Here is a 12,712-nt window from a genome sequence, read left to right as displayed (position 1 = left end):
AACCCATCAATCTTTATTTGTATAGCACCAAATCACAATAAACATTATCTCAAGACGCTTTTACAAACATAGCAACATCAAGACAGGATATGATCCAGTCCACTCTTACTGACATCTTATCTCATCTTAATCCACCATCTCATCTTAATCCACCATGCATACTCATTTTGCTGGGCTGGAGCCTGAAAGTCAAGGTTTTTAACCTTTGATGCTGAAAACTGTCAGTTTACCAAGTCACATTGGACCTTTCTGCATCACCACCTATCCCTCTCTCAAAGCCCAACACAGTTGCAGCAGATGACTGTTCAATATTCTGCTCAAGGTTTCTACCTGTAAAAGGAAGTTTTTCCTTGCCACTGTTACTTGTTAAATGCTGCAAAGTGCTCTTCTCGTGGTGGATTAAGACAGGATTGGACAAGGCAAGATAAGACATGAAAAGACAAGATATTATTGAACCCTGGCTTGATGTTTAGGTAGCATGAGGTAGCATCACTGCTGACCCCTCACACCCTGGACACAAACTCCTCCACTCCGGCAGGCGCTACAGATCACTGTGCGCCAAAACAACCCGCCATAAGAACAGTTTCTTCCCCCAGGCTGTCACGCTGATGAACACTAAATCCTTTCTGTAAATAATCATGTAGATATACAATGTAACAATTCTCCAAGCAGAATTAACATATTTGTATTTATTTTATTATTTAACTATCACCTACATATACTTTTTTAATGTAACACTACCTCTGCACTACCACTGCACTATTATCATATTATGTTTAGCCTGTACATATTAGTCATGCCTATTTGTTGTTCTTTTGTATTTATAGCTTGTTATTATTATTATATTTATATTTTTATTTTGTGCCTTATTCTTATGCCTTGCACAGAGAGCACAGTTTACCAAAACAAATTCATTGTGTGTTCAAGCATACCTAGCCAATAAAGCTGATTCTGATTCTGTTCTGATTCTGATGTTTAGTCTTTGTACATAATATAAACAAACAGTATAGAATATAGATTGATTGATAGTTTTGTGTAATGCCTTGATTGGTTGTTTTAATTCAGCTGGGATGAGTCTCTTTTAAAAAAAAGTAAATAGTACAGCTTAAGATAGATCAGACACATGAGACTTCAGACATCCTTGGGTTTATAAGGGTATGTGACATAAAATGATAAAAATGTTTTAATCTTAAGAGGTTGTGGACATATTACATATTTCTATGATGCGAGGTGGTTTTATCTGAAGAGATTAAATATACGTCTGCTGTTTACATTGGTCACTGCTCGTTTTGATCAAATTCATGCAGGAAGGCAAAAAAATCAACAATACCTATCTGTAAATTTCATGTAGAGTTACGGTATCTAATCATAAGGAAAACATTTTGGAAGAAAAAATGTTCTAGGCCTTGAATATGACTAACGCTGTGCCTTTATGGACTTATGCAATAGACATGCTTGAAAATCTTCACTCCTCAACACACCTGCATCCAATTACACTCAAAGAGTCTGATCAATCTTGACGTTCCGGGTCTAATCAGAGCTTCTGCACTGTAAAGGACTTTGAGGAGCACGTCCTGTCACCCAGTGGCCTAGTGTGTGTGTGTGTGTGTGTGTGTGTGTGTGTGTGTGTGTGTGTGTGTGTGTGTGTGTGTTTGTGTGAGTGTATGTGTAGAACTCATGGCATCTCTACATTTAAATGCTTCAGATTTGTTTTGTATAATTAGCATATGTTAGAGAATGACTGAGGCTGATATAGTCCTCTGCCTCTTTCTTGGATTAATTCTAATTTTTCAGGCATTACCCCATATAAACATTGTTCAACTGCTGCAATGCATGCTTAGTTCACGTTATAATACATTTCCATTGGCTTTATAATGGGCATTTGATTGCATTTGTTGAGGTTAAATCTAATTTATTTCATGGCTTTCCTGTTGAGTTTCTTGGTGAAATAATTTTACTATAAATTGTAACAGGAACAAAGATGTTTTTCTTGTGTCATGTAATGGACAGGTGTTACTTTTGCTTGCCTATTTGGAAGAAGTATTTTGGATCCTTTCTTCTGCCAAACATCCCATCATATAACAATATAACTTCTCCAAAAATGCAATGCACAAATGGAATAAAATCCTGGCCTATTTATCAATTCCCTGAAGGGGAAGATATTTGCTTCATTAACCATTTGTCTTGAACTTTTTGTTTGTCATTTAAAAACATTGTAATTCATTGTTATCACTGAACTAAAATCAGAAATCCTATCAGTTCTATTTTGGTCTCCTAAATACGAGGCCATCAGAAGGCCACCTTGTCATACTCACATATGCACTCTCTCAGTCCAACTGTGTCGACTTTAATTAAAAGCATGTGCAAACTTTAATTAAATCCCCTTTTGAATGATACTGATATCAAGGGACATGCCTTTGCATTTGATTTGAATCCTGTGTAAGAATTGCATTAGCAAGATTACAATTGTAGAGAGAGGTGAAAAGTGTTGGGTTTTTTTCAAAACATAGTTAAGGTACATGAATACAAGCACTCCCAGCATGTCATAGCTGCAGTGAATATTTACAGCTCAATCAATCAGATCCTTTTGATCACAACAAACCAATAACACAGCCCTGTGAGACTTGTATAAGCTTCATGCTCAAACATCTCAGTTTTGTGAGCTAACAAGCTATCATTTGCTAAGCAGCCTTAAACAGTGACATGGCAAAATGTTGCAAATCCCACAGGGGACTCTGAATACATTTGAATATGTTCAAATTTTATGACAGTCAGTGAAACTGTTTGAGTAATGTTTCAGTCAAAACAGTGTCAGCTGCATGGCAGTTCCAGAGAAGAAATTGATGTTATGAAATGTAATTGAATTTACCCTCAGGGGGCTGGAAAGTGGCTGAAATGAAAGCAACACATAGTAAAACCACTGACTGTACATAAACATGGATGACACACCTCCATCTCCTCCCTTTGTTAGAAATCAACACCAAAATACCGCCTCGATGGGCGCTGATGTATGTTAATGCAGGTAAGGTTTTTTGGAGCAAAGGCATGTGCAGATGCAATGAAGCTGTGGGACTGTCACATCCCTTCAGCTAATGAAAACAGCCATTTAACTTACCCATAAAATGTCAAGGATCCCTCAGGATGGTAATGAATAGATGCTTGTAACAATTGGATCTGGACTCTCATTGTTTTTGTTTTTTTAAAGTTCATTAACACTTGGTTTGGTGTTCCTTATGTTTTCTCGCTCCATTTACGCCTACACTGCCAATCTGGTAAAGAACGTTAATAGACCCTGCATTTATCAACACAGCTGTCAGTCACAATGTCACACCCCCTCTTCTTAGCTTCAAATAACTGATTTTAAACTGACTTTTGCCAAATAATGAACCCTTACACACAAATCATATGAGAATAACTGTCACGGCAGAAAGCATGTCTGAGAAAACTTCATTTAACATTTATTTTAATGTTCTAGTTTGACCCATGTCCAATTATAATGGTCTTTCAGACCTATACAGCAGCCAGGGGGAGCTCTAAATGTTTTGGCTTCACTTTTGAAGAGCTGTTGTATAAAGCATTTTTACACATTCAATGGTGAAAACTTCCTCTGGTTTTATTATCAAGGTGATCCAGTCTCGTTTATTCAAAATGTGCTATCCATATGTTATGTGTTTGTATATCTATCACAGGAATCTGTCTCAAATGAAACATCATCTTATAAAGGTAAAACATTTTAGTTTATGTTGTCTGTAAACACCCTTAATGTGTCAGTTTGTAGCCGTAAATAGTAGAAGAAGAGGCTGTTCAGGAGGAACAGCCAGCAGCAACAGAAGTGAGGACAGCTGGTCAATGTTGTTTGTGGATAAAATACAGTAATGACTTGCCATGTATTAATTTCGGGCCTCATTTATCAACCTGTCTGCACACAAACTAACACACTCATGTTATTGTCAATCAAAGGATGGAGTGTAACAATTTTACCCTGCTGCTTGTTTGAAAATCAGTGGAGTTGTGGAGTCGCAGGTAATTTGGAGTGTCAATCAGATGGACAGACTGTGAGAGTAACAGGAGAGCATGTGATCATAAGCATCATGAGGGGCACACTGGAGATGCTGGACACACCGACGTATCCGCATAAGCTATTGAAAATTAGGGGTTTGAAGAAAAATAAAGGATTGTGTTAAAGTGGACAGAGTCACCATGTCACCCAGTGGATGGTGGACAGAACTTCTAGCCTCTAATCTGGCATTGTCGCAGTTCACATCTTGTTATTCTAGGACAGAAAATAGCTAGCTAATGCTACTGAATGACATTTTATGAGTGGTTGTAGCTCTTGAATTGGTCCACCTACTGTGCTTTGGGAGCATTTCTGCCGTGAGTTCATGACTGTTGAAGAAGTTAGATGTAGGAGGATGGAGAAACCATGATTTTTTTAGACAAGTTGCAGATGTATAATATGGACATTAGCTAGCCTTTTGACATTATATAACCTCATAAAAGCTCATAAAAAGCCCCCCTCCTACGAGTAGTGCAGTTGCAACCCCAAGAGAATAGATCAAGATTACTCGGATGATCGTCTAACTTTTCGTGTGACACTAAACATTAAGCATGAGGGTAACTGGTTAGAGAGGGTGATTTTGAGTTGATTATTTTAAAGAGTTTCATTGCCATTTGTTTGTGTATGATTCAGCAAAACAAAAAAATAAATTACACTAAAGGGAAAAGGGTCATAACATGGGTATTTCATATAAGAGCACTAAAATCTAACATACAGTTGGCTTACAACTATTGGGCGCTGTTTGTAAAGTTGTGCACACTGAAAATAACAGCAACGATTCACCACATTTAGCTCTTAAGTGATAACATGCTCAAAATGACAATTGTGACATGCCATTATAAAATAATAAGCATTATTATTAGCTGATATGCTTAACAGTGAAACGCAAACAACGGAAAACACTGACGATGTTTTTAGATTAGTAGGTTTTGACAAAATTGCATTTTCACCTGTTGGTGCTTTTTGAAACGGCAGTGTACAGAAAAGTTTCCCCCCTCAAACTCATTTTATCGAATCAAAACCATAATTACACATCCCAGTCTTCAAATTACATAAAATAAACACAAATACTGAATTCATTGTCAGACAAAATCATTGAATAACTTGTACTCATTTTATTTTTCGTATGATTCTTCATCAGGTTCTTCGTCAACTTCCCATCAGCCAAACAATACTTCAGCCAGTTTCAGGACATGGAGGATCCAGAGGAGATGGAGCGAAGTAGCCAACTTCGGCACCATGCCCGCAGGGTGATGAATGCCATCAACACTGTGGTGGAGAACCTCCATGACCCAGAGAAAGTCTCATCAGTACTAGCCCTGGTGGGAAAGGCCCATGCGATCAAACACAAGGTGGAACCAATGTACTTCAAGGTAAGTCAGCCTCCCTAATTCTGCTCTACTTAAGTCAGCAATTTTCTTTAAATCCCTGGTTTGTCCATCCATCCATCCATCCATCCATCCATCCATCCATCCATCCATCCATCCATTATCTTGACCGCCAATCCCTGGAGCCAATCCCAGCTGACCTCGGGGGGAAGGCAGGGAACACCCTGGACAGGTTGCCAACCTATTACAGGCTTTTGTTTTTCAAGAGCGTAAATTTGACATTTGGGGATCGAATAATCCTTAAAGGTCAAAGTTGCCTTTTGACGTTTAAGATGTGTTCATTAATTCAGGGATAATGTATTATCCATAGACTGTACAAAACATAGATGTAGTCTCTGTGACAGCTTTTGGTTTTTGAAGCTTATCATTTGCAGTCGCCTTAAATGCTGACACAACCTAACTTTTGGACAACCTAACAGGGAGTAAAGAGGCAGAGTTGAGGCGGGCCTTAAGCCTCCTCACTAACAGCTACAGTGTGCTGGCCTGTCAGTCAAGTCAGCCATGCCCCTTATTAGGTGAAACTCGTAAGTAAAATGTCTTCAATACTAATGAGTTAGTTACCCTCTAACTGACTCTGTCTCCCAGGCACTCATTGAATTGCTTGAAATGACTTGGTGTACAAAAAGAAAGAGGGTGCCTCAAAATTTCAACTATAAAGTGCAAAAATGAGCAATAATCATGAATCTAAGTCTTAGCATGTGACAATCTGAGAAAACAAAAAGCATAACAGCCAATTAAAGACCATTATCAGATAAGTCATCTATCTAATCAAAGTCTACAGATGCTGAAGTGATTTCTGTCCTCCAAAGAGCGAACAGCACTGATTACCTGTTAAAGCAGACAAGGACAGAATCAGAATAAGCATAATCAAAAATGTTCCAGACCCATATGGTTGCATAATTTTCAATGTGAGACTTCAATATGATTCCCACTTCATCTAACTGAAGAGGGGAAGCATATACTTCCTCCAGTCATGTCCTTTGAAAGTCATCTGCAGTTGGTTTGTAAATGCAGCTGTGACAGGAAAACATAATCAGTGTTTAAGCATCGCTCTGCTGGCTTCCGATTGCATCAAGAAAGTATTTAAAGATTTAATCAATCACTTTTCAAATATATCGTTATACTTGTTATTCCTGTGTGTTCCCTGAACTGAACAAGACCTTTTGCTGAACCTTTGGAAATCCAGATTTATATTTTTTCTATACTTTAAATTAACTTTTTATATAACCATCTGTTGTCCTCTCTTTACTTTTTCAAATTTTGTTCCCTTTGTACCACCTGTCCACCCACTGCTTTCATGTTCTACTGCTACCGCTTTCAATTCTCACCTGCCTCACTTTTCTTTAACGGTGAATTGGATTTATTATACCCACCACTCTGCCCTTACTTTACCTTTAGAATATTATTCCTTTACATTACTTCCTTTTCCTCCCACCTGCTGTTAACCTGATAGCCACCTATTCTCATTCTCTCAATTTCTCTCTTATACAGATGTCTTTCCCTCTTTTTTTCTGGTGATTTAAGTTTCATTTCACACTGCTTTTTTCCAGATCCTGAGTGGCGTGATGCTGGAGGTGTTGTCTGAAGATTTCCCAGAGTACTTCCCAGCAGAGGTGCAGATGGTGTGGACCAAACTGATGGGAGCAGTTTACTGGCATGTGACAGGGGCCTACACAGATGTGGGCTGGCTCCAGGTCTCCAGCTCTGCAGTGTGAACAGTTTGGGAGAAGAGGGGTTAAAGAAGTTTCAGATGCAAGGAGTTCTGTAAGGATGGTTGCACAGACATGGATGGGAGTAACGTGGTAATCCGTGTGACACTACTTTATTTTGGTGTTATTTTGGTGCTAGGCCTTCTTTGCTGTAGTGCTCCTACATCGCACTTTCCATCAAACAATGTAGCTAAACGACATCTTACTTTTCTTATAGAAGTTTGAGCAAATGCAAGTGGTGCTTTGGTGTGTGTACAACAGAGGCTATCGCTGCCAATGCTAGCTATATAATTATTTTGCTGTTGAGTCTAAATAAGACAGAGTTGCCAAGATCCAAACTTGAAATAACTGGTGGCTTTTACTATTCTTTTACGTGAAATGACCACTGACCATTTGCTAAACTCTGTGCCAGTCAGTTGCTGTGGCCTGACAAGCTTTCCAATCTTGCACCATATGCAGTTTATAACAACAATGATGGTAGATAAGCTTCTAAATGTCTCAGTAAAAGCAATGATTCCCATTTTCAAAGGTAATGCATTTCATTTTTAGCTGAACACTAATGATTTAGCAAACTGTAACAATGGTTACTAGCAGTCTTAAGAACTAGCTAGGACACTAATTCATGTTAGCTTAGCAAATTATTTAATAATGCTCTTCAATCAGCTAAAAAAAACAAACATAAAAATGTCCTAAAAAGTGCTTCACAAAAACATTACAACTAGTTCAAATGGAACTCATAAAGTTGTGCATTCGTGTTGATAAGTGGTGTAAAGGAAAGGCTTTGTGTTAAAGTGTATTTCAAGCGAATAGAATCACCATTGCTTGGCAACAACAACATGGACGCCATGTTGTTAGCCTGAGACGAAAAAGAACAGATAACATAACAAATCTAAGCTAATGTTAGGAGAACATGAGACAGCAGGAATCATTACGTTAATGTTACATCTGATTGACCAAAGAAAGGTTGTTCTGGTTTTTACACATTGCAGGATAGCAAACATTGTGATGTTGTGACGACCAAAAGAGAGGGGTGTTCCCATGTTTTTTCTCGTGGACACAGTAAACATGGCCCCATCTGAAGGAACCATTAAGGCCTACACTGTTGATTTGGCCAACTTTAATACTAGCTGTTGCACATATTGGCCACTGTTGTCATCAAGCTAATGAATGCTAGCTAAGCAAATTATTTATTTGACATCTCCAACTGACTTCTTAAAAAGATAAAGTTCTGCCAAAAGGTCCCAACAAGCTCTTAAAGGAAACATAACAACAAGTCAATTTGCGTAATCCTCATGGTTGCAACTTAAATTGTCATATTGAGTGGTTAAATTTGCCATTGTAAATGCATCTCACATTAATAATGGCAGACAAGATGATAACATTCTCTGTAAAGTTTAAAATGATGTTTCCTGGATTTCAGGGAAAAGTATGTCTCCTATCTTTCTCTAAACACTGTTGAATTTAACATACTATAATAATTGTGCTGGTAGATTTTATCAGCTACTACTAGCTAGCTAAGTGAGACATTTGACAATGCTAACTCCAAACCACTTATTAAAGGAAAAACTATCTCATTAAAGTGACATAACAGCTTGTAGTTGATATTTACTTATAGCTAATGCTGCTCTTTGTCCCCTGTAAAACGAGAGTTTAAAAGAGGAGCAGTATACTAGCTAGTCAAAGTGACTAATGATTTTAAAACTAAAGAGAAAAGGGAGAAATGCTGTATCATAATACCCTATGATACAAAAATTCAAAAAGCTAACACTACTCAATGGCTGTGTATGTCTGTGTAACCACACAAACCAATGATGTGAGATGTTGACGTACTAATCTTTATGTGTTATGCTTATTAGCTAGACATGCTAGTATATGCAGTTCAGATGCGGTTATTAGGTCATCAAATGTTGAGGGTTGAATGAAATATTAACCTTCATACTCTTAAATATTATGTATTCCTATCATCGCAGCTTCATAAAAACTGCTTTAGCATGTGGAGAGCTTGACAGGCCTGCTGTGTCTCGTCACAGAAAGGTTTGGATGTTACATTGGACAATAGCGGTACAGGTCTGTGTTTAGTGACAGGTATGCTGGGATTGGCAGACACAGACATTTATCTATATAGGAAAATGTTACGGATTATTACTTTACAAAGTTCATTTCTGTTGAAACCTTCAGTTGGAGAAGCATCTATGGGCTGAGCCGCACACATTAATACACCTCATGATATTTTGAAAGAGACAGAGATTGAGAAATATTTAGACAAGAAATTATTTATAAGCTCTGAGAGGGGGGCAGTTAGCTGTTGATGCCCCGGCTAAGGGACCATGGAGCTGCTGACTGTTAATAGATCCTCTTTGTGTCCTACTACAGTATATCCTCATGTTAAGGGGACCTGTGCCCCTTTCTCTCTCTATTAATACATTGTGTGCTCTTAATGTCTTGTTTATCTTAACTGAGGTGTTGTTTGTATAAGTGTACAGTGGGAAAGTGTGCATACTCTTTTGCCTTTTTTTTTTTTACAATTCATTGACACGCTGATCTCCGGACGTGTTGGAGAGGGCTTTCTTGTCTTTGCTGAAGTCTTGAGACTAGCAAAAATGCTTAAAATGTTTTATTTGCCTGACACTTTTATTACACAAACAATTCTGAAAGTCAGACGGAAAGTTTCAGCAGATGGTCACAATTAGCAACCACACATGTACACATCCACACACAGGCATGCAAGACCTCCCATATGCTAATATTTACAGGGCTGTCAGGTGGTTTACCTCTTAGAAACCCCATCAGAGAGACAAGTTGCGTTTACAGCTCCATTAAGAGCTTCAGAAAGTTAATCCAGAGGTCAAGAAAAACATGTCAGCTTAATAAGTGCCATTGGACTGTTTCTTTAGATCCCTGACCCATCCAACAAGATGTTTTTGTCACAGTCACTCATATGCAGACATCATTTTATCCGACCCCTCTGGAAACATTTCCTCTCCTGTCAAACTTTCTTCTTTACCTTACCTAACCTTCCCTCCAACTCTTCAGTAACCAACTCCCAGTGCTCCTGCTAGAGTCTCTCTCATGTCAATTCCCAAAAATACACAGTAAATCTGTTTAGGATGAACATTTGATCCAATCTTCAGTCTGCATCTGCTCCAGTGATGTCCTGTATCTCTTATCTGACCCCCTTTGGCATCTGGGTTCGGCAATAATGAGGAGGTAATGAGTCTCCTCTCCTCCTCATTGGTCGTTCATCCACTTTAACCCTCCCTCCCTTATAGGACTGAGTCACTGCCAACTAAAACAATTAGGACAAGACAGCTGGTCTCATACCTGCCACAGCACGACGGCCATTCACAACAATGCTTCACAAAACTCCTTTCTTAACTTGTGGAATAAAAACATTTGTATAATTTAAGGTGACTTCCTGAAGGTATTCATTCATTTATGGCTTGCCTTAGACCAGGTATCTGAAAACTCTAGAAATTAGATAAAATTCATGGCCTCTTAAAAATGTAAATTGTTTTATTTTTATCAACAAGAGAAAATATTGAGAAAACCAACTGTTACATAAATTAAGTTATGAATTTACCATGGTCTATGGTATGCCTTTCCCTGGAGAAGCGTCTCATCCTCCCCTGGTTGGTGAAGTCCATACTGATAAATCATAAATAAGTGTGTTTCCAGCTCCTCGCTTTCAGGCATATTTTTACTTTGCCCACAGAAAAAATATTTTTGACTGACATGCTGCTAATATGAAGAAAAAATATTGCATGGGTGGAAAGTTCTTGTCTCATCTAAAGCTAAATACCACAAATTTCAGTGGAGACAATTAATGCAATTAAACTCTTAATCTGAAAATAAAATCCTAAATCCCATTTTCAAATTCTAAATTTCCTGTTGTATTATAGGTGAGTAATAAGACATTTATACAGATGCCGTTTTGCAGGTGCAGTGCAAATTATTCCACACAACTGCTATGCTCAATCCACAGCCATGCACTAAAACCAAAAACTCCAATTATCTAAGGTAGATATCCCCTACAAAAGTCAGTGCCCCAGTTTCGATCCCCCCAGTCAAAAGAACTCTTTCTCTGCACCTTCCAAGTCCTCAGGCTTTCTGGCTTCAGAATCTGTAAAAACCTCAATTTACATTCAGCTTTCACACAAGTCTATCAAGAGGCCCTATTAAACAAGCAGCCCCACTTTCAAGGCTTGCCCCTCGCTCACATAGTGAGATGTCTGACAATTAAATAAAAATTCTCACAACAGTCAAACAAACGTCAAGCTCAACTCTTTCTTTTTGGCTAAAATAGCTAAGGAGGCAGTAAAACTTGTATCACTTACAAACGGTTCAGTTTAAAATACACACCAGTCCTATTTTTTGTCCAGCCCCTGACGTCAGAGTCTCTCTGAGGTTGGACCTCAAGCAGCTGAGGGCTCACTTGTTCATCTTGTTTATTAAACAGTGTTGCGTCAAACCTGATCTGCAAACGCTTACATACACAGACAAAATGGAGACATAATATTGCTTGTGCAAAACTGCAGATTTTGTATGTCTGTGCAAGAGCAGCCTTTTCTCCTCACACTATAAACGTGTACGTAAAATTATGTTTGGACACATCCCAAGGACACTTAATCACATTCTTTTTCTTTCTCACGCAAAAACACACACATGGTCTTGCATTAAACTCTCTGAGCATGTTCCCGCATTCCAAGTGTATGACTGCAGAACATCATCTGACCTATGTGTTTTCAACTATTTCAAGCTGAAAAATAGACCAACTTTACTATTCTCATTTGTTCATTTCACACATTCATTCTCTTTCAGCAAATAAGGGCATCACATCATACGTGGAACTCTGTGTTTTTGTTGTGAAACGTTTCTGTCAATCAGTTGAAAAGTTAGGACTTTATATTTTTCTAAATATAACTATGAGAAGGATTCTATGTATTTGAATACTGTATATGAATATGTTATACTGTATACTGCCGTGTTGGGAGGGAGCGCAGTGGCTTTGTAGTGTTTTGAGCATGTTTGCACAGTCTACCATGGACTTGTACCTTTGCAGACGTGGTGAACATGAATCATGAACATCAATAAAATATACTTGTAAATTTGAGTCTGCTTTTTATAATTGCTTTTGTAAATGATTTGATGTCATTGATGAGGATTGCCTCTCGTTGTTTCTCCTGAGTATAGATAAAGGTTGATTGATTGACAACATGACTTATTATACAAAACTGACCTCCAGCCTATTAGAAAATTTCCACACTATACAACCACAGCAAACCATTTGTCCTTATCAACATGCAGGTTCAAATTAAGCAGAAATATCAACAGTAAAATAATGAGCACACATATTACATAACCATTTCTTTTCAAAGGGAATTTGCTGCTAGTCCATTCTCACCGCATGATGTTACATCCAGGTTACATCACCTGAAAAAAAAAGTCTTATTAGACATTTAACTCATTTGATTTAGACTCACTCACAGTAAGGAAAGGGCTAAAGCTCCTGTACGGAGTTTTTAACTGGTTATGAAACAGACTAAATGTAATACTGTTGT

General features: G+C 38.1%; 1 protein-coding gene across 1 annotated transcript in view; it reads left to right on the top strand.

The window, feature by feature from the left end:
- The window catches only part of cygb2 (cytoglobin 2), a 32,025-nt gene extending 19,761 nt beyond the window's left edge, over positions 1-12,264 (top strand). The window contains exons 3-4 of the mRNA XM_034687518.1: positions 5,199-5,430; positions 6,996-12,264. Coding sequence (XP_034543409.1) covers positions 5,199-5,430; positions 6,996-7,160 — 397 coding nt within the window. The 3' untranslated portion in view covers positions 7,161-12,264. The remainder of the gene's footprint in view (positions 1-5,198; positions 5,431-6,995) is intronic.
- Positions 12,265-12,712: the final 448 nt, after the last annotated feature.

The sequence above is a fragment of the Notolabrus celidotus genome, chromosome 7 (genome assembly GCF_009762535.1).
Source record: "Notolabrus celidotus isolate fNotCel1 chromosome 7, fNotCel1.pri, whole genome shotgun sequence".
Classification (NCBI taxonomy): Eukaryota; Metazoa; Chordata; class Actinopteri; order Labriformes; family Labridae; genus Notolabrus; species Notolabrus celidotus.
Note: the sequence above shows the minus strand (reverse complement) of the source record. Positions and strands in the feature narration are given on the sequence as shown.